We start from the raw sequence: 21,636 nt of genomic DNA on the forward strand, positions 1-21,636 counted from the left end.
AATTACAGATATGGTCTCTGAAACTCACGGTAGCGAGGTTTGGCGGTGACGAGGTCGCTCGGTTCAGATGGCTCGGATTGTCCAGCAGCGTTCACGGCGATCACACGGAACTCGTATTCCTGTCCTTCCGTCAGATCGGGAACGGTCGCGTTCGTCTGTTTTGCAGGAACGTGGACCGCGTTCACCCAGTAAGGGCTACCCTTTTCTTTCTTCTGGACGATGTATTCGGTGATCGGAGAACCACCGTCGTTGGTAGGTGCTGGCCATTGCAGATCGACGTGGTCTCTGTCCCAGTCTGTGATCTGTGGTCTTCCAGGAGCATCAGGCTCGTCTACAATTTAATTAAATTCATAATAAACCTACGAACTGTCAACCCTTGTTGTCCTATCTTGCATACTGACCGAATTCGTTCTTAGCTACGATGCTCTTGGACGCCTCGAGCGGATCGGATTCTCCAATGGTGTTGACGGCTTTCACGCGGAACAAATATTCCTTGCGATGCGTCAGCCTAGCAACTTCGTGGCTCAACACCATGCTCATGCCAGCGTCGGACCAGGTGCCTCGAGACAAATCCATCTTCTCGATGACGTAGTGCAAGATGGGACTGCCTCCGTCGTCCAGAGGATGTCTCCAGGCCAAGTGGCAACCCTCCTTGGTGATGTTGGTGATCTCGAGCGGCTTCTGGGGCGGCGAGGGCCTGTCCAGGACCGTAACCCTCGCGTTCGCGCTGAAACAAGTAGTTTCCATTCGATCATTGCCTTCCATCGAAGCAACTAATCGAAATATCAAACGAAAGTTACCTGAACTTTCCGTGTTCGTTCTCCAAAGTCAAAGCGTATCGACCAGTATCTGAGCGAACGGAGAACTGGATCTCGAAGGTGGTCTCTGTATTAGTAGTGTACATTTCGTGGCGAGAATCGGCCATGATTATCGCTCCGTCCAAGGTCCACGTGGCTGTAGGTTTGGGCGATGCCTGGATTGGAATGATGTAGCTGATCTTCTGTCCAGCTTTTACGACCAAGTCGCACAATGCGTGCGGGTCGAAGGATGGAGCAACTGTACAAAGAACATTACTGTTGTATTATCGATGATACGGTTCTGGATAAGTATATTTGAATCGATTGAAAATGCACTTACGGAATCGTGGTTTCGCAACTATGGGAAGGGAAGCTTCGGAAGGTTCGCTAGGGCCAGCCTTGTTGACGGCGATTACTCTAAACTCGTATTCCTGTCCCTCAACTAGGTCGGGTACCCTAACGCTCGGTTTGTTGCCCTCCACTTCTACGGCCTTCTCCCAACTTCCGAATCGCGGTTTCTTCTCGATAATGTATCCGGTAATTGGCGATCCACCGTCTTTCTTGGGCGGTGCCCATTCCAAGTCGATGTGATCCTTATCCCAGTCGGTGGCGACCGGTGCTCCAGGTTTGTCCGGTTTGTCGTAAGGATCCTTGGCAGTGATGGTGTCCATACCAGTGAGTGGCATAGACTCTCCTTGCTTGTTCACAGCACGCACGCGGAACTGGTAATCGTGTCCCTCGATCAGGTGATCCACGTGAGCGGAAGTCGACGTGGCCTCCGCCACTGGTACCCAGCGCATGTTCTCCGTGTCCATCTTCTCGACTTGGTAATACTGGATCTCTGAACCACCGTCGTCTTTCGGTGGTCGCCATTTCAGGTTGCAGCCGTTCTTCGTTATGCCGTCGATCTTCAGTGGCCCTTCCGGCGGCGCTGGTACGTCCAGGACGTTCACGTTTAGGGTCGCGACGTCCCTACCGTTGATGTTCTTCGCTTCTAGCGTGTAGACGCCGGAATCCGAACGCTTGGCTTCCATCACACGGACCTTCGTGTTATAGTCCTCGTTCGTGATCTTAATACGCTCGTTCGCCATCACCACCGAGCCCTTCAACGTCCACGTTTTGCTTGGAGGCGGCTCGCCGATCACTGGAACGTCGAAGTCGTAGAAACCACCCGCCTTCACTTTCACGTCCAGCATGTACTTCCTGTCGATCTTTGGTGGAACTGAAAATGGAGTTTTCGATAGTTTACAGCGATCTAGCTTGATATAAAGTTTTACTATGTAAGAACTTACGGTTCTTGGGTCGCGCCAAGTGCGACTTGGAAGCGTCCGAGGGTTCGCCGGGACCAGCTTTGTTGACTGCCCTAACACGGAATTCGTAGTGGGTGCCTTCGACGAGGTCGTTGACCCTTCCGCGGTTCACGTCGCCCTCAACTTCCGCGCACTTCTCCCAACTCGGGCTGTATTTGTCTCGTTTCTCTATTATGTAACCGGTAATGGGTGAACCACCGTCCTCGTGAGGACGATCCCATTGGAGTTCGACGAAGTCCGTGTCGTAGTCGCTGACGGTTGGTGTGCCAGGCTTTCCTGGTTCGTCTGGAAACAATAATCGACCATTTATTTTATGCATTGCAAAGTCTAGAGATTTGAAGATAACATTGAAGCTGAGTTCTACGGATTCATGACGTTACCAAACAAATAGAACATCAATTGGATTTCACTCACCGAATGGATTCTTCGCCTCGACGCTTTGCATGGCCGCGAGCGGCTCCGATTTGCCTTGCTTGTTAACAGCTCTGACCCTGAATTTGTACTTGTGACCCGGCGTAAGACCTTCCACGTCGAGAGACGTGGCTGGTCCGTCGGTTTCTCCAGCAGGTACCCAGCGTCCGGTTATTTCGTCCATCTTCTCCACGATGTATTTATCGATTGGCTGTCCGCCATCGTCTTCCGGTGGTTTCCAATTCAATTTGCATCCTTCAGCGTGCACGTCGGAGGCTCTGAGCGGTCCCTGAGGTGGACTAGGCTTGTCCAAGACGGTTACTTTGACAACTTCCTCGTCCGTGCCGTTTATGTTCTCAGCGGTGAGCACGTATTTGCCCGAGTCCGCCCTGGTAGCATTTCTGACGCTCAAAGTTGTATTGTAGTCCACATGCTTCACCTTGATACGGTCCGTGGGCCTGACCTCTCGTTTGTTCAGAGTCCATTTCGTGGTTGGTGGTGGCTCGCCGGTAACCTTCACGTCGTAGCTGAAGTTCTGTCCAGCCTTGATTCTGACCTCCACCAAATTCGTACGATCGATCCTGGGCGCTTGGTTTCGCGGTTTGGCAATGATCGTTGGCGTCGGATCCGATGGCTCGCCGGGGCCAGCTTTGTTCACAGCTCGTACGCGGAATTCGTACGGTTGGCCTTCTATTAAGTCGGGGACAGTGGCGGATGTCTCGTCCGCCGGAACTTCGACGGCTTTCTCCCATTCGCCATATTTATCTTTCTTCTCGATTATGTAGCTAGTGACCGGCGATCCTCCATCGTTTGTGGGTGGGGTCCAAGCCAGGTCGACGTGGTCTTTGTCCCAGTCGGTGGCTCGGAGGTCGCCCGGCTTGCCTGGTTCGTCTGAAACGTTCAAACGATCATTTTGATCAACCACTCAAACTGGAGAACTTGTTATCCATATTTTATTATTATAGTTTTCAGACTTACCGAATGGATTCTTAGCTAGAATAGCTTGCTCCGCTTCCAAGGGTTTCGACTCTCCCTCTGCGTTCACTGCACTAACGCGGAACAAGTATTCCTTGCCCGGTGTCAATCCAGTCACCTCCAAGGCTACGCAAATACAAAAGTTTTACTCATCTATCATGAAACATCGTCTATGTGAATCTTTAAATCTTATCTGTGAGAAAGGATTGGACTTACTAGGTTCGGTGGATCGGCCACACGAGACCCAACATCCAGTCTCTGGGTCCAACTTCTCCACTTGATAGTATTCGATCGGGGTGCCTCCGTCGTCTTTCGGCCTCTTCCATTTCAGTTTGCATCCTTCGTTGTGAACGTCTGTGACTTGCAACGGTCCTTCCGGTGGCATTGGTTTGTCCGTGACGACGACCTGTACGGTTACCGAATCCCTTCCGGACGAATTGATGGCAGTGACCGTGTAATCGCCGCTGTCGTCGCGAGACACTGGACGAATACTGAACTTGGTGCTGTATTCCGTGTTGTCGATCTGCACTTTTCTGTCAGAGTGCAGCGGGATCGCGCCGTATCGCCAGTCGATGTGTGGTGGCGGTTCACCGATCACGTTTGCATCGAATCTCAACAACGATCCGGCCGACAAAGTGACATCCCGCAGATTGCGTCGATCGATCTTGGGTGCCACTGAAACAATACGATTTATACATGATCGAACGATCGATAGGTGCCAAAATCGGACTATTTATAGAGCGTTTGGTGCAGTACCATTGCGATCAGATTTGTACAAAGTATGTGCGATATATTTGCAACGAGGATACGCTCTTGTTTCGTGTCAGGGATACGATATGATAATGAAAAACAATTGGATCGACGCCATAGACGTTATAAATTACGTTCTTTGCTACTTGGTATTATGAGATGCGATTCTACTGTCCGATCTAAAGAGTTAAATGTTTAAAATTACTTACAAAATCGTGGTTTAGCCGTGAATGTCTTGCTGGAGTCTCCAGGCTCTGATTGGCCGGCCTTGTTCACAGCAATCACACGGAACAGGTAATCATTGCCCTCGATGAGACCGTGGACGATAGCTCTCGTAGATGGTATCTCGATTTCCAGAGCTTTCTCCCACATCGTGCTGTATTTGTCTTTCTTCTCGACAATATATCCGGTAATTGGTGATCCTCCGTCGCTGACCGGTTCCTTCCAATTAAGTTCAACCTGATTGGCGGTCCAATCGACCGGTTCCGGTGCTCCCGGAGGGCTTGGAACGGCTGAAGGAATTTTTCAAAGTTACGCACGCTTTCGTACGATTTAAACTTTCATTTTCTCTACTTTATAAATACGTACTGAACGGATCCTTGGCCACGATCGAGCTGAAAGTCTCCAGAGGTTCCGACTCTCCTTCTTTGTTAAGCGCCTTCACTCTGAACTTGTATTCGTGTCCAGGTGTCAGTCCTTCTACTTTCATCTCCGGCCCTGTAGTCTTGCCAACTGGTAACCAGACGCCAGTGTCTGGATCAAACTTCTCCACGAGGTATCCCTCGATGGGTTCTCCACCATCGTCTTTCGGTTTGTTCCATTTCAGTTTGCATCCCTCTTTGTGGATGTCCGACACCTCGAGCGGGCCCTCGGGTTTGCCAGGCTTAGCTGTAAACGATTTATGATTCCAGAACCGCTATCTTATCGAATAACGTCTTCGTGGGAGCTAGGAAACGGAGGAATACTTACAGACAACGGTGACTTCAACCTCGGCGGTATCAGAACCATGCTGATTCACCGCCGTGATCTTGTATATACCGCTGTCTTTACGCTCGGGTTTGTCATTGTAGAACTTGCTGTTGTACGGAACATTCTGTATACGACGGAAAGTCGTCACTTGAATGCTCTTGTTGTTGATCACCCAGGTGACGTCCGGTGGCGGTTCACCGATGATTTTAACGTCGAAGTGGAATCCTTCGTTCTCGCGTACCGTAATGTCGCGCAAGTTCTTTCGGTCGATCTTCGGTGGAACTGTGGCCGAATAACACAAACATTGTTAGTTATCAAGTACTCCTTTATTGAGAAATATACTCAAATAATAGTCCTTACGTCGTCTACTCTTGGCTGTGATGGGTTTGCTGGTGTCTGATGGTTCACCAGGACCAGCGGCGTTGATGGCCTTGACACGGAACTCGTACTCGACGCCCTCGTCGAGATTGTCGACGCGTCCCTTGCACTCAGGTCCGGTTTCGAGAGCCTTTATCCATCGTGGACTGTCTTTTTCGCGCTTCTCGATCACATATCCAGTGATTGGAGATCCACCATCGTTCAATGGTGGAGTCCATCTTAGGTCTATATGATCCTTGTCCCAATCGGTTGCCTCTGGGCGGCCAGGCGGGCCTGGTTCGTCTACAAAAAGATACAATAATTAATTCACTATTCGAAACACGGAAGCTTCGATCAAGCAAAAGAACTTGACGCTAACCAAATGGATTCTTCGCCACGATTCCATGATCCGTTTCCAAGGGTTCCGATTCGCCCTCCGCGTTCACGGCGGAAACTCGGAATTTGTATTCTTGGCCAGGTACCAGATTCTCCACGACCATGTTGGGTTCCTTCGTTCGTCCCACGGGAATCCACCTTCCTGACTCCGTGTCCATTTTCTCGACCACGTAGTGATCCAATGGCGTGCCACCGTCGTCCAACGGTGGGTTCCACTTGAGGGTGCATCCCTCCTTGTGCACGTCGGACACTTTCAAAGGACCTTCCGGTTTGCCAGGCTTGTCCAACACCAAAACTTCGATCGAAGCTTCGTCCTTTCCGGAGCTGTTCTCCGCCTTCAGGGTCAAAGTGCCGCAGTGAGCTCTGGAGGTCGACGACACTATGAATTTCGTCCTGTAATCTTCCAGTTCGATCGTCAGGACGCCACCAGACTCCTGCTTGGCTTTGTTGAGGTACCACGTTTTCGTTGGTGGCGGTTCACCGGACACTTTCACGTCCAGACGGATGTGATTTCCGGCTTTGATCGTGATGTCCTTCAAGTTCGTGCGATCAATCTTCGGCGCTGCGTAGCGATCCTTGGCGACCAAGCTGTCGCTAGGCTCGCTAGGCTTGCTCTGTCCACCTTTGTTCACCGCCTTCACGCGGAATTGGTACTTCTGTCCTTCTACTAGATCTTCCACGCGACCCTCTGTTTTGTTTCCAGGAACCTCAGCCGCCTTCTGCCATTTACCGTATTGATCTTTCTTCTCGATTATGTACTTCTCGATCGGTGCTCCACCGTCGTTCTTTGGAGCTTTCCATTTCAGGTCCACGTGGTGTTTGGACCAGTCTTTGAGATCTGGCTTGCTGGGTGCATCGGGCTCGGCTGCGATTTTAAGCACACGATGAATATTGAAGGGAAACTTGTCTATCTTCGAAGTACGAAGACTTTTAATTATACTCACTGTAAGGATTCTTTGCTGTGGTCGGGATAGCCGTTTCCAAGGGCTCGGATTCGCCCTCAGAATTGACGGCCTTCACTCGGAACAGATAGTCCTTGCCTTCGTTGAGGCCGGTGACGTCCGCTTCCGGAGTTTTGCTCGTGGCGCAGGGCACCCACCTTCCTGTATCCACGTCCATCCTTTCGATCACGTAGTGATCGATTGGCTCACCGCCATCGTCGTCTGGTTTGTCCCATTTCAATTTGCATCCCTCTGCTGTCACGTCCGACACTTCGAGCGGCCCTTTCGGTTTGCTAGGTTTGCTCAACACCTGAAGTCGTCAACGAGAGGATGTGGATTGAGACAAAATAAAAAATAAACATTAATTTAATTTAATTAAGAAATAAAACCTACCTGGATCTCAACGTCTACTTGATCGGTGCCACTGTCGTTCTTGGCGATAACCGTGTACGTTCCAGTATCGGACCTCTGGCATTTGGTTATTATGAAAGTGGTATGGTACTCTTCGTTCTCGATCTTGAGACGTTCCATGCTCTTCAGCACAGTGTCTTTGAGCATCCACGTGATGGCTGGTGGCGGTTCACCTTGTATGTCCGCCTCCATTCGTAGTAACTGTCCCACTCGCATGACTTTCTTCTGTAGATTTTTGCGGTCGATACGTGGAGCCACTGAGCGTACAAAAATCATTGATCACAGTGTTCCAGATACCAGTGGTAAAAAATAATAAAATATTTCCACTTACAGAACCGGGGTTTGGCGACGACGCTCTTCGAAGTGTCGCTAGGTTCTCCAGGTCCTGCTCTGTTCACCGCGACCACTCTGAACTCATACTCGTGACCTTCCTCGATACCATCGGTGACCTTGGCGACGTTACGATCTCCCAAAACCTTTGCAACGTCTATCCACTGCCTTCCTTCCTTGTCTCTCATCTGAATAATGTACTTCTCGATAGGCGCACCGCCGTCGTCCTTGGGAGGCGTCCATTCGAGATCGACAAAGTCCTTGTCCCAGTTCTTAATTTCTGGACGTCCAGGCTTGCCAGGTTCGTCTGAAACGATCGCTTTCGTTAGCCTTTGCTCGATTTTCCCATAATACAAAGATATAATACACGACTTGATGAGTACCGTATGGATTCTTGGCTACGATAGACTTCTCCGTTTCCAGTTCGTCGGATTCGCCCTCTCTGTTCACCGCCTTCACACGGAACTTGTAGGGTTTGCCCTCTTGGAGGCCGGTTACCGTCACTTCCGGTTCGACGGACTTTGCACACGGGATCCATTGTCCAGTCAGAGGATCCAACTTTTCGATTTCGTAGTATTCGATCGGCACACCACCGTCATCGTCTGGTTTCTCCCACTTCAGTTTGCAACCGTGCTTGTTCACGTCGGACACTTCCAGAGGACCCTACATGATAATTTTATATTTGGTTTTGTTCTAATTTCCCTTTATTGAAATGGACTAACGACAGAAACATTCCGAGAAGGACATACCTTAGGCTTGGTCGGTTTACCGATGACCAGTATTTCGACATCAGCCTTGTCTTCGCCCACTTCGTTCTTCGCATGGATGGTATACTTTCCGGTATGAACTCGTTTGGCTTTCAACATGACAAATTTGGTATTGTAATCGATGTTATCGATACGTATCGTGTCGTCAGACACGAGTTCTTTGTCTTGGATGAACCAGGTCACGGTTGGGGGAGGTTCTCCGATGATGTTTACGTCCAGGGTCATCGTCAGGCCAACTTTCACCGTTATTGGTTGTAGATTGGTACGGTCGATGTATGGTTTCACTGCAAAATTACCAATTACACGTTTACGACAGGGTTGTAATAATGCAAAATACTCTGATCGAGCTGATACTTACACCAGCGGGCCTTGGCAGTGTGGGGGTTGGTAGGCTCGCTAGGTTCTCCAGGACCAGCTTTATTAACAGCCCTAACTCTGAACTGATACTGATTTCCTTCTACCAATCTGGTTACAGTTCCAACGCATTTCGGCCCTTCGACTTCTGCGGCCTTCACGTAAGTTGTTCCAAGTTTATCTTTCATTTCAATAATGTATCCGGTAATGGGTGCACCACCGTCTCTTATGGGCGGTTCCCACTTAAGTTTGACCATGTTCTCTGACCAGTCGACGATCTCTGGCAGGCCAGGAGCGGCAGGGACATCTGGAATAAAATTTCAACACGTGAAAGCCTCGAATCTCTAAAATCATTGTTGTTTCTTTTAAGTAGAGAATGTTTGAAATCACGCACCATATGGATTTTTAGCGACGATAGCAGCATCCGTCTGCAGAGGTTCCGACTCGCCCTCCTCGTTCACTGCCTTTATACGGAATTCATACTTATGTCCAGGTTCCAAACCGGTGATCGTGTGCTCCGTTTTGTCAGGATCGACGATACCAGCGGGTACCCAACGACCAGTGGTCGCATCCATCTTTTCGATCACATAACTGGACAAAGGCAAACCGCCATCGTCTTTCGGTTTGTTCCATTTTAGCTTGCATCCTTCTTTGTGGACGTCCGTCACCTCCAGTGGACCCTCGGGCTTTCCAGGCCTGTCGAGGATGGTTATCTCGACGTCAGCCTCGTCTTGACCGGAATCGTTCACCGCTTTGATGGTGTATTTGCCGCTGTACTTGCGACTGGTATCGGTTAGGTGGATCTTCGTCAGATAATCTTCGTTGTCGATCTTGACGTTCGCTCCGGTTTGCAGAACCGCGCCGCCGAAGTTCCAAGTGACGGTTGGTGGCGGTTCACCTTCGACGTCAACCTCCAGTCTCACCGATTGACCTGCTCTCACCTTTATGGGTTGCAGTTTGTCGCGGTTGATGTGTGGTTTCACTGAATCGAACAAACACATCGATATTTAATCGATTCTCAACGAAGGAAGTATTAAAGAAATGCAATTATTTATTCAAAATACTTACAGTATCGTGCCTTGGCAACGTGTGGCTTGGTCGAATCGCTAGGCTCCGATGGTCCAGCCTTGTTAACAGCGCGAACACGGAATTGGTAAACCGAGCCCTTTTTCAGCCCGGTAACCCGACCTTTCGGTTGCGGCGAATCGGTCACCGTGGCTTCCTGCCATTGAGTGGACGGTTTCTCTTTCATTTCGATAATGTAACCCGTAATTGCCGCGCCTCCAGTATTTTTGGGTGGTTCCCATTTCAAATCGACGCGGTCCACGTCCCAATCCTCGAATTCTGGTACACCAGGCTTACTGGCTACGTCTGCGATCATTCAACATTACAATTTTCATATCATCCAAGATGCATTCTCTGTATATAACATGTTGAACACGCGAAGAATATCTTACCATAAGGATTCTTTGCAAGAGTCGTGCTATCGGTGACCAGTGGTTCGGATTCGCCTTCTTCGTTGATGGCTTTCACTCTGAATTCGTACTCGTGGCCTTCCTGGAGACCTTTGATGTCCATTTCGGTGTCCGAGGTTCGTCCAACCGGTACCCATCTTCCAGTGGCCTTGTCGAGTTTCTCGACTTGGTAACCGGTAACGGGTTTGCCACCGTCGTCTTCCGGTTTGCCCCATTTGAGCTTGCAGCCGTTCTTCGTCACGTCTGATACCTTCAGAGGACCCTTTGGTTTTCCAGGAGCCGCTGTTCACGAAAGAAAATATTAATAGTTTCAACCATCAACGATATAAAACCCAGGAACGAAATGAAATATTTCTGAATACTTGGAAACTTACAAAGTATCGTGACCTCGACTTCGGCCTCGTCTTCGCCATGAGGATTTACAGCCTTGATTTTCCACACTCCGGTGTTTTTACGGACACAATCGCTAATAGTAATCTTGGTATTATAGTCGACGTTAACGATTTCGATATTTTCACCGGATTTGACCGCCATATTGGCGTGGTACCATGTGATTTCTGGAGGCGGTTCGCCCTTCACATCCACGTCGTACTTGATCATCTTGCCAGCCCGTACGGTGATGGGTTTCAAGTTTGTACGATCGATTCTCGGTTTCACTGAAAGAAACAAATGCGATCATGAACTTTTAACGAGAAATCACTAAGATACCGTATCGTATAAACATAGAAAATGATTGCTTACGAGCTTTGTGTTTGCATATTTGCATTTTCGAGGCGTCTGATGGCGGAGACTGTCCAGCTTTGTTCACGGCGATAATTCTGAACTGATATTCTCCTCGTTCCTTCAAATCGGCCACTTTAGCTTCGAGTTGGTTACCAGGAACCTCCATTGCTTTCTCCCAATCTGGCTTATAGCGATCTTTCTTTTCGATTATATACTTCTCGATCGGTGCTCCGCCATCGAAGTCAGGAGCAGTCCACTTCAAGCTTATGGACTCATTGTCGTAATCGGTGATCTCTGGTGTTCCAGGTTTGTGGGGCTCGTCTGTAAATTACAGGTAGATTTACTCGATAAGCAGCTCTTACACACGAAGATTCCATCAACCTACCGAATGGATTTTTAGCAATGATCGGGCGTTCGCTCTCGAGAGGCTCGGAATCGCCCTCATCGTTAACCGCGGTGACGCGGAATTTGTATTCGCTGCCAGGATTCAATCCGGTCACTTCGAACTCCGTCAACGGTGAGTTTCCAGGGACCTTTCCCACTCTGACCCATTTGCCGGTCTTCGTGTCCAGCTTCTCGATTTCGTACTCCTTGATCGGTACACCGCCGTCGTCCTCCGGTTTCTCCCATTTCACTTTGGCCGATGTGGCGGTCACGTCCGTCACTTGCAACGGTCCCTTCGGCGCGTCCGGCTTTCCTGAAGAACGAACAACGACATACAATTTTCTGAATCGATCATATTCCCTCGTTGCATTATATTCACTTGCCTTAATATATAAAATAATGTATAAAAACTTAATCTATTACCGAGAACCGTGAGTTCCACAGTCTCCTCGTCCTTGCCATTGGCATTCTCAACGATGAGGGTGTACTTTCCGGTGTCCTTGCGCATTGCGTTCACTATCGTGAAGTCTGTGTGATAATCGACGTTCTCGATCTTGATCCGCTCGGTGTTCGTCAGGGGGATGTTATCCCTCCAAATCCATTTGGCTTCTGGTGGCGGTTCACCAGTGATGTCAACCGACCACTTATGCGTGCGACCAGCCTTTATGATTATCGATTTGAAGTTACTCCTGTCGATCCTCGGTTTCACTGAAACGTCGTACGAATTATCGTTTCATTGACCGTTCATGGACTCGAGACTGGTCTTAAAGATCGATGTGCTGCTAATTAATAGACTTACGATTCTTGTGCTTGCAAAGATGGTTGTCCGTGGGCTCGCTGGGCTGGCCAGGGCCTGCTTTGTTGTGGGCGCGGACTCGGAACTGGTAAACCATCTTCTCTTTCAAACCCTCCACCTTCGCCTCCGGATTGGCATCGGTAGTTTTCGTTACTTCGACCCAATCCACCGCAAATTTGTCCTTCATCTCGACGGTATAGTGAGTGATCGGTCTTCCACCGTCGGTCTCTGGCTTCTCCCATTTCAGGGATACGCTGACGTTGTCGTAGTCAAATATTTCCGGCTTGCCAGGCTTGCCAGGCTCGTCTGATAATAGAACAGTTAATTATTATTAATCCTCACCATAACTCGATTCAAGATGAATCGGTTCAAGACGATTACCATAAGGATTCTTGGCAAGAATGGCTTCATCCACCTCCAATGGTTCGGACTCGCCCTCCTTGTTGACGGCCTTTACTCTGAACTTGTACTTCTTCTTGGGAGTCAGGCCGCTGAAGGTGAAGTTGTCTTCGTTCGGTCCAACCTCTCCAGCGGGAACCCATCGTCCCGTGTCCATGTCCATTTTCTCCAGAACGTAACCAGTAATTTCGGTACCTCCATCGTCCGCGGGTTTCTGCCATTTTACTTTCACATGATCGGAACGCACCTCCTCCACTTTCAGCGGTCCGGTTGGTTTCGCTGGTTTGTCTATAACAATTTACAACCACGAATGTGTCAATATCTTCCAACAAGCTTTGTACTATTCTTCCAAAAGATTGAAATTGTTAAATAAATAATCTTACCGAGAACAACAACGTCGGCGATGCTCTCACACGTGCCAGAGCTGTTCGATAGAACCAGTTTGTATTTTCCGGAATCCGGTCTGGTGGTCTTCCTCACCGTGAGGACAGTGTTCCTCTCGTATTTGTCGATCGTGATCCTTTCAGCGGAGTCTTGGACGAGTTCCTTGTCTCCCAGGAACCAATGCACTTCCGGGTCTGGTTCACCAGCGTACTTAATATCGTATTTGATGACTTGGCTCTTCTTTACTATGAGATTGGTCAGACCATCGCCAACGATGTACGGCTTGACGAATCGGCTCTTGGCTATGATCGGTTTCGTGGCGTCGGAAGGTTCACCAGGACCAGCTTTGTTCACAGCTCTGATCCTGAATTCGTATTGGGTGCCTTCTTTGAGACCATCGATGGTCGCCTCGGTCACGTCACCCTCGATCTCTTTGCCCTTCACCCATTCCTTGCCGAATTTTTCTTTGTATTCGATTATGTAGCCCGTGATCGGTGCTCCGCCATCGTTCTCCGGTTTCGTCCACTTCAGATCCGCGTGATCTTTGTCCCAGTCGGTGACATCCACGTTCGTGGGCTTGCCTGGCTCGTCTGTTGAAAGGAATACAAGTAATCGCGTTATTAATCGTACTTTAATTAATATTTTCAAGCCCACGAGCCCAATTCTGTTTTACGTACCCCATGGATCTTTCGCGAGGACTGGTTTAGCGAACATAGCCGGCTCGCTGGAACCTAATTTGTTCACTGCTCTTATACGGAATTTGTACTCCTTCTTCGCGATGAGATCCTGAACTTTGTAGACACACTTCTCTCCCGGCATCACTTCGCCAACGCTGTCCCATTGCGACTTCAAGCTGAGATCGAGACGTTCGATCACGTACTTCGTGATCGGTGATCCACCGTCGTCCTTCGAAGGTTTGAAGGACACCACGCAGGAGTTCTGGAAGATCTCGTTCACGTCGACGTCCGTGGGTGGTGACGGTACGTCTGATCGAGAGTTAGAGAAATTGGTCATTCGTTAATTTATAAAGAAATAGTGTTTTTTCACATGGAAATTACGCGAAAATGATTACCTTGCATGTTAATGTTCACGTCCTTGACTTCCTCGCCTTGGTTGTTGCCAATCTTCACTTGATACATGCCAGATTGATCGCGAGATGGTTTCTTGATCTTGAAAGTGATCTTATCCTCGCCGACGACCACCTCGACTTCCTTCAACGGCAACGGTTTGCCGTCTTTCATGAGTTTGGCTTCTACCTGGCTCTGTTTCGTGCCCTCGACTGGAAAAACAGAGACGGGCATAGTTTCAATTTGTTCTCAAGGCGCACAAGAATGTTAAACTTACTCTTGAAGGGAACGACGAATACGAGTGGTGCGCTGCAAGGACCTTCGACCTTGTCTGGAACCTCGACGATAGGTTTACTCTCGCCTTTCTTGACGGTAAGTTTGCAGCTGCTCGATAGCTGTCCACTCTCGCAGGTGATTTCACCATCGTCGGTCATTTCCACATTGTTGAAGACCAGTTGGTGTTTTCCACCGCCCAAATTCTTGATCTCTATTCGTTCGTTGGCCACGATTGGCTGACCATTGAACTTCCACTCGGCTGGAGCAGTTTGATCTTGAAGTTCCACGTCGAGCACTAACTTTTCTCTTTCCACGGCCACGGTATCCTTCAATTTCTTGTTGAAGCGATTCGCGTCTAAAATATTCGATTAATTAATCGAGGAATCGGTTGATAAACTGATCGAAATCACGTCCGGTTAACTCACAATTTACGACTATTTCTGCCTCGGTCTTGTCGGCGTTGCTCACGCAAGAGTAGAGGCCAGCATCTGTGACTTTCACATCCTTGATGATGAGCTTCCTCTTCCTGCCTTCTTCCTTGATTTGTACCCTGCGAGATAGTAATCATATTGTACGTGGGAAATTTTAAACAAAGTGTCTTGGAACTAAAGGAGACTCTTTTTAAATGTACCTCTTGTCGGGAACGATCTCTTGGTCACCCTTGAACCATTTCACCTCGCCACCTGCGTCATCCAACTCGCAGGACAGGGTTAGAGTCTCCTTTTCTACCAATTGCTGGTGCTTCAGCACCTTGACGAATTTGTAAGGATACTCTGCGAAAACAAATAGATATTTTACGACCCTAAAAAGCGCAGTGCACGCGTTACAAATTTCTAGGAGAACGTACCAACGACAGTGAGGACCGTCTCAGTCTTGTCAGTCTGTTTGTTAATTTTACAGATATATTCGCCGCTGTCCTCGAGCGTGGCACTCTTTATAGTCAGTCTGCAAACGCCAGACATGTCCTTCGATATGCTGTACATGTCGCTCTCCTGGAAGAAAGGATCCATCGTTCGTCACAGTACTTGACATTACGTTAAATTACTTGTGAGATTAAGATAATTACTTCGAGCTTCGTTTTTCCTTTGTACCACGAAACTTGGGCGAGATTGGAGCTGACCGTACATTCCATGAATACTTCGTGCTTGGTGAAACCGCTCGTCTTCTTCGAAAGCGGTTTGGTGAACGTGTAGGTTGGATCCGGTTCTGGATAACAGAGACATCGATCGTTGGTACATCACGGATGTCAAAAATATGTAAGAATTCATTAAAGAAATGGAGTAAGAACTCCAACCTTCGACATTGAGGAAACCGGTGCTCGTAATTCCTGAAATTTCGATACTGTATTTGCCGGTATCCTCGACCTTGGGATTCATAATGATGAGCTGGTAGCAATCCTCTTCGTTCTTGAATTTATACTTGGCCGAAGGGAATAGTTCCTGAAAGAAACGCGGTAATAGAATCGATAATAAATGGCGCGTGTGCCATTTTGATCACTTACGTCTTTCCGGAAGAACCATTTCGGTTTGCAGTTCGGTTTCGAGAAATTCGCCTCGAAGACGACCTTTTTGTCTTTGCCTTCCTTGGCATACTGATCCACCAGCGGCTTCAGGAAGCTCTCTTGTTTCTGCGAATAAAACGGACCCCGTTAATCGAGGATTTACCGCGAAAGCTTCACCGTTTACATCCAGTAATGCTGTCAACAACGACAGCGTCGCTAGGCATACAAGGAAGAAGAGTTAGAAGATATTGAAAAAATCGAAGGCGATCGTGGTCAAAAGAATCAGCCACAAATGTTTCTCGTCCCAGACGAGAGGACAAAATTCGTAACAAAATTTGTCGTTAAAAAAAAGCGGACAAAAAATATAATCGGTCGACGAAGAGACGAGCTTTTCGACGGCTACCAAAAATCGCTTCGATGGCGTCGAAAACGACTGCGATTCGAAAGATCTACCAAAAACCTCGGAGCGTGCAAAAAATCAATGGTTCTAAAAAAAGTTCCATTTCGCATGATAGACGCCGAGGAGGATGCGACTCGCCACGATCAAGATTACGAGAGAGAACAGAATCGACAGAGGTTCGAAGCTTTGTTTTATAGAGACACCGTTTGTAGGCACAGCTTTTAGGAAAGAATTCAGAACAGACGAAGAGTATGAGAGAAAAAAAATTAAAAAACAGAGGGTAGGATGTAGAGAGAGAGTTACTGGTGGTACGGCCCACTAAAAGAGGACGATTTTTTAACCGATTCGATCGTTTTACCTTAATGTAATGATTCGCCACAGAAAACTGCGCGATTAAAACATAGTAAATAGACAAAATTAAAATTTTATTTTGTGAATTTCTTTAGTTTTCCTTTGGTAAAATGATCGAATCGGCGGAAAGATCGTATGGCGGGCCGTGAGATTCACGAGTCGACTGGTCAGCGGAGGTGTTACATTGATAGCGTGTTGAGATCCACCGGAAGGAGATGCACAGAGAGAGAGAGAGCAAAGAGTATTCGATACTCTCGTGGAAAGAATTTTAGTCGACAGATCGAGTTGAATAGTACTGATAGAGAGCGAGAAAGTGACAGAGTGAAAAAATCGTGAGATTATATAGCATGGTGTCGAGGAATACGAGATCCAACCTCCGTCTTCGTGAAATGGTGCAGGGTCGGCCAGTCGGGAATTAATTCGGCCAGAGAGGGTCTACGAGATCCACTACTCTATAAAACAACAAAATTCGTCTGCGGTCACAGGTCTGATCGAAAATATCGGCTACATTTCTTCGTTATGCGTGTCCGATCGTAAGCAAAACTAAGCACAATAAACACACGTACGTATACCTTTCACGTTTCAACAGAAACAATGTTTGTTTTAATGTATGTTGCGTTGGAGTTTAGCGATTGCTCGTGTAAAGGTATCCGCGCGGATATTAATGTAAATGTTTCCAACGTGAGGGGCGGGGGGGAGGGGGAGGATTTGAGAAGCCGAGTTTTTTCTAAGAAAACAAAGCGCAGGCCAAAAGCAGGTTTCAAGTTTTTTAAGAAATCAAATGGATCGCGAGAATTTCGTCGTCGGCACAGCAACCCGAAGCAAAGAAGCTACAAACGCGACGGGAAAATCTCGCGATCGTTACGCTGTTGAACGCAAACAGTATGCATTCTCCCGATCAGATCTAATTGGAAACCAAGTTACGTGTATCTCATCGGATTACATCCTTCGTCGGATCGATGTAATCGTTCTATTAAAAAAAAAAAACTTCCCTTTTAGCGAGACTGTTTTTGTGAACATGTGCTAGTAATTACTGAAGCCTTGCGGGACGGAAGTGTAGGCGTTTTATTCTCTCCTTCGAAGCTTTTAACCCTTTGGGGACGCGACACGCGATGACAAATCGATCTTCGAGGCGCGTACAATGAATCCAGGGGCTTTTGGTTGCGTATGGGAGACCGTTGTGAATAAAAGTAGAGGCGTGGAAGAACCAACATGGAGTCATGAGTGTTTCTAAAGCTACTATTGTTAAAGGCGAGTCCGTTTATCTTCGTTTCGGTTTTAAGTCTCTACTAATAAATTACAGCAACGTGGACGAAATTTCAGCCGTTCGTCCATCGCAGAGTGCGTATCGCCCAAGGGGTTAAAGTGGAATCTAGCGCGTGGAATCAAGAAAACGTTGCTAAAGATATTTCGCGAACCTTCTCTTTGACCGTCGTCGCTAGTATCGGCCAGTCGGCGATTAGCTCCTGCAAACTTGGCCTGCGCTGAATGTCGAAGACGTCCTGCATGCCCGGCACACACACACGTCCACGTTAGTGCCACAGTTATATACGACCAGCGATATCGAATTTTGGATGACCCCGATTTCCTCCAAGCTCTCCTCCAATTTGACCCTCTACAACCTGTGTGACCCTAGTGACGCAATCTTACGATCTAATTCAATCCTATCGATACATTTGAATCTTGGTAGGTCAAGAAACGATCTGTTTATCCGATTGTTTTCCTTTCAGAAGCCAAACGCGATCCAGGTTGTAGAGGGTCAAGCTAACTTCCACTTAGCAAATTGCCGCGCCGTTCCTAGCACGTCGAGCAATTAAACTTTATACTATAAATATAGAAAATATGTTCTCCGTGCTAGAATCGAACGCTGGTTGAATTCGTATCGAGGCCATCCGTGTTACAACATTTAACATTTAGAGATAATGCTTGCTGCCAACAGTCCGTGCGGGTTACACACAATTTACTGACGCATAGCCGAGCGAATCTAATGCATACCACCAGTTAATAAATCTTATTTTTGAAGAGTGATTTCTATTCGATACGGTTCGTTATCTCCATGCATTGTTAACGATGATCGTTCATCGATGAGAGTATTCGTTAATTTTTTGGTTAATGAATAAATTGGTTAATGAAGATTAACGATTACATGAATATACGCGGTACGAGTGAACCGTGATACGATCTTGAGTGCAGCATTAGCTCTAAACTAACGTGTGTACATGTGACAATTGTGTTTCATATGTGCCTGCGTAAAGTAGAGAGGAATCGGTCGGTCTTGTCGTCGAATTTCAATGTTTCGGAACAGGTCGGTCCAGTATACGTCTATTATACGTTTATGTGTACGATAAGCCCTCGAGTTACGCGGCTGGATCTTTTCTTTCCTCGTAATAAAATTGATCGTGCAAGTCGAGGGCCTACCGTATCAATTATGTTTATCTTTCCGCAATTTTTTTCCGATCGATGCGTCTCTTTCCATCGCACGAAATGAACGAACGATCGTCGACGATCGCGAAAATTGCAGAAAGTCAAGGGGACATCGTGCGTCCGAGTCGTGAGAGTCAAAGTCGGATTAGGAGATATCTACGGGGGAATGATGCCTGAAAACCTTGAGCCAGCTCCAGTTAGTTTCACCCTTCTTGTCTAGAGAAATTCGAAGGACCTCCTCACCCTCCGTTAAGATCACTATTTCCTCCCCGTCTTGATACCAGCTCCTTCCATGCATCTCGCTGTCGTGCAGCGACTACGAAGACAAACGTACAGAGAAGAAAAATGCCAAGAAAAAGAAGTAACGCCATTGAATCGATCGATTCTACCGATAAAATCGCTCTTCCGTCGGATACGAAGGGACATCGAGTCGTTCTGTTGCGATCGGGAACGATTGTATCGACTCTATCGTACGTACTTACCGAAACGATCGTCGATCTCTTCGACTCGAACACGTAATTTTCGATTATCGTATCCGACTTCGTGCTTGGACTAATTTCCAATTAAACGACAAGCAACATATAATCGTATGCGCATAGCGTGTCGAGCTGTTATACGACGATCGCAACTGTCCGATGAACGTGACCAATTAAATGCAACAGATTTACAATTAATCGACATGCGTAACCAATGTAAAATAGACAAAGCCCCTTCAATATATGCCGTACAAGTATTTACAAATTTCTTCTATCGTAATTATGTCTTCTTTCTCTTCGTCGGACGAAGATCGTCGAAAATCCGAATACGCACCTTCTCCACTTTCTTCAACGCCGGCATCGGTTTCTCCACTTCCTTCAAGTCTACCTTCTCTTGTTCTTGCTCTTCCCTCGCCCATTTCTGGTACTTCCTCTTCTTCAGCATTGCACGGAAGTCCATTCCACTGGCGTCTACAATTATTATTATTACACGGGTAAAGATCTATTCGGATTCAGGAAGAATTCTCGACTCGAGAAGAAAATAGGGGTGCGAGCGAATGGTACCGGAAACGTAGAGTTGCATTTCGGCGGAGTCCTCGCCATGGATGTTGCTCACGACGATCTTGTAAGTGCCCTCGTCGTTGGGCTTCGTCTTCCTCATGCAGAGGGTGATCGTATTGGTCTCCGTGTCCGTGAGGAACTTGAATCGGCCACCTTCGATGATCTCGGTGATTCCTTTGTAGAACTTGAAGGTCGGCGCCGGCGAACCCTCCACCCCGACCGTGAGATACGCCGTCGAGTCTAAGAAATGAAGTTTCATCGTTGTTGATATCGAACCGTTTCAGTTACGATTATTAGTTAACGATAAATGGAACGAATCGGTACCTTCGACGGCGGAATAGGATTCCTGGACATCGACGATTTGAGGTGGTCCCGGTGGTCCAACATCTCGAAGAGGTGTGCTCGGCTGATTGATCTTATTCTCGAGGTCCGCCACGCTGGGTCTTCTAACGTCCGCGCTCGGACGACGACGCTGCATCAACCAACCATCGATATATCAACGATCGCGCTCCCCAACAGAGCATATAATTATTTTTCTTTAGTTTATTAAGCATCGAAAGCATTCGGAAGAAAAGCAAGAAGGCGTAAACAATGCGCGAACGCACAATTTTCGTCGTCCTACCTGCCACTCTCGAGTTTCTACGATAATAATTCATAGATTCGAAACACTCGAGGACGAAAATCGTGGACGCCGTTCAGATACACGGTGTGTTCATCGTGCTGAGTCGGGGTGCAAGCAATTAATCGCGCGTTAATCACACAGTTAATTCACCTCGTTAGTAAGAAGCGTTAAACCGCTAACAATGTTAGCCACGACGTTAGGTGTATCGAAGCCGTTAGACGAGGCCAGCCGATACGTCTTTCTTGGCGTGCCTCCGTTAGCGAGACAGAATCGCGTTCGGGTTCCGTGGTAATTTTTTTCTTTAGCCACACTGACTCCGAGGACCCTGTCACAACGATAATCAAAGCGATTTGGATTCGTTCATCTGCGTAAATCAAGCCTCTATTATTTTATAAGAGTGCAATGACAGGGCCTTTGAGTGCACGGCAGCTGAAGGGAAAGGTCAACGCTTGAACAGTTTAACCACTCCGGATTTTACGGCTCATTTTTATTTCAAATAGATAAAACCGCTGGGAAATAGCTCCCGTTGGCGTTTGATTAAGTTTTTACCACGTTTTGCATATCTGTAACGCTAGTAAAAACCAGAGTGGTTGGGACGACATATACATAAATGATACGGGTACACATAGGATACACATAAACAATAGGTTGTTTGAGTTACGTGGAGGAAACGTTCTGCTTCGTTGATGCCCGAACACTCGAGAGTTCGGCGCGCAATTGCCAGCAGTTGATCAGTCACATGATTAAACCTACTTCTACGAGAAGTACGTCTTCGTACGAGGTTCGTGTTATCGAGTCAGGCAACTTTCGTTCGCGTACAACTGTTCATAAATGAATTTGTGAATGTAAACGTAAAGGGAACATCTCGAATGGATCTAGAATTTAGTTTCGTTGCTCGCGAATGAAATTTTACCGACTCTGGGCGTCGTAACACGCGAGAAGCGAGTCTCGTTGCGAAATAAGAAGTCAGGACGCATGAAAATTCGGGGGCAATAGGACGATACGATAGAACTCCATTTATGGGAACTG

General features: G+C 47.6%; 1 protein-coding gene across 47 annotated transcripts in view; it reads right to left on the reverse strand.

Moving 5' to 3' along the window:
- Bent (projectin protein bent) overlaps nucleotides 1–21,636 on the reverse strand; it is a 69,129-nt gene that overhangs the window by 13,454 nt on the left and 34,039 nt on the right. For 46 of the 47 annotated variants that reach the window (XM_076763651.1, XM_076763655.1, XM_076763613.1 and 43 more), the window contains 41 exons: nucleotides 20,310–20,457; nucleotides 19,989–20,225; nucleotides 19,759–19,895; nucleotides 15,774–15,899; nucleotides 15,567–15,711; nucleotides 15,339–15,478; nucleotides 15,120–15,264; nucleotides 14,904–15,045; nucleotides 14,698–14,822; nucleotides 14,274–14,627; nucleotides 14,002–14,208; nucleotides 13,607–13,915; nucleotides 12,929–13,519; nucleotides 12,528–12,833; nucleotides 12,150–12,452; nucleotides 11,774–12,058; nucleotides 11,352–11,663; nucleotides 10,985–11,287; nucleotides 10,618–10,899; nucleotides 10,226–10,525; nucleotides 9,837–10,139; nucleotides 9,163–9,750; nucleotides 8,773–9,075; nucleotides 8,397–8,698; nucleotides 8,031–8,310; nucleotides 7,649–7,954; nucleotides 7,300–7,574; nucleotides 6,910–7,216; nucleotides 5,949–6,830; nucleotides 5,573–5,872; nucleotides 5,213–5,494; nucleotides 4,832–5,131; nucleotides 4,453–4,755; nucleotides 3,710–4,168; nucleotides 3,497–3,619; nucleotides 2,522–3,409; nucleotides 2,090–2,392; nucleotides 1,138–2,019; nucleotides 801–1,056; nucleotides 402–727; nucleotides 29–331 (listed from right to left, as the gene is read on the reverse strand). In XM_076763651.1, coding sequence (XP_076619766.1) covers nucleotides 29–331; nucleotides 402–727; nucleotides 801–1,056; nucleotides 1,138–2,019; nucleotides 2,090–2,392; nucleotides 2,522–3,409; nucleotides 3,497–3,619; nucleotides 3,710–4,168; nucleotides 4,453–4,755; nucleotides 4,832–5,131; nucleotides 5,213–5,494; nucleotides 5,573–5,872; nucleotides 5,949–6,830; nucleotides 6,910–7,216; nucleotides 7,300–7,574; nucleotides 7,649–7,954; nucleotides 8,031–8,310; nucleotides 8,397–8,698; nucleotides 8,773–9,075; nucleotides 9,163–9,750; nucleotides 9,837–10,139; nucleotides 10,226–10,525; nucleotides 10,618–10,899; nucleotides 10,985–11,287; nucleotides 11,352–11,663; nucleotides 11,774–12,058; nucleotides 12,150–12,452; nucleotides 12,528–12,833; nucleotides 12,929–13,519; nucleotides 13,607–13,915; nucleotides 14,002–14,208; nucleotides 14,274–14,627; nucleotides 14,698–14,822; nucleotides 14,904–15,045; nucleotides 15,120–15,264; nucleotides 15,339–15,478; nucleotides 15,567–15,711; nucleotides 15,774–15,899; nucleotides 19,759–19,895; nucleotides 19,989–20,225; nucleotides 20,310–20,457 — 13,168 coding nt within the window. The remainder of the gene's footprint in view (nucleotides 1–28; nucleotides 332–401; nucleotides 728–800; nucleotides 1,057–1,137; nucleotides 2,020–2,089; nucleotides 2,393–2,521; nucleotides 3,410–3,496; nucleotides 3,620–3,709; nucleotides 4,169–4,452; nucleotides 4,756–4,831; nucleotides 5,132–5,212; nucleotides 5,495–5,572; nucleotides 5,873–5,948; nucleotides 6,831–6,909; nucleotides 7,217–7,299; nucleotides 7,575–7,648; nucleotides 7,955–8,030; nucleotides 8,311–8,396; nucleotides 8,699–8,772; nucleotides 9,076–9,162; nucleotides 9,751–9,836; nucleotides 10,140–10,225; nucleotides 10,526–10,617; nucleotides 10,900–10,984; nucleotides 11,288–11,351; nucleotides 11,664–11,773; nucleotides 12,059–12,149; nucleotides 12,453–12,527; nucleotides 12,834–12,928; nucleotides 13,520–13,606; nucleotides 13,916–14,001; nucleotides 14,209–14,273; nucleotides 14,628–14,697; nucleotides 14,823–14,903; nucleotides 15,046–15,119; nucleotides 15,265–15,338; nucleotides 15,479–15,566; nucleotides 15,712–15,773; nucleotides 15,900–19,758; nucleotides 19,896–19,988; nucleotides 20,226–20,309; nucleotides 20,458–21,636) is intronic. The other variant, XM_076763653.1, reaches the window with a different exon arrangement.

This window comes from Colletes latitarsis, chromosome 4 (genome assembly GCF_051014445.1).
Source record: "Colletes latitarsis isolate SP2378_abdomen chromosome 4, iyColLati1, whole genome shotgun sequence".
Lineage (NCBI taxonomy): Eukaryota > Metazoa > Arthropoda > Insecta > Hymenoptera > Colletidae > Colletes > Colletes latitarsis.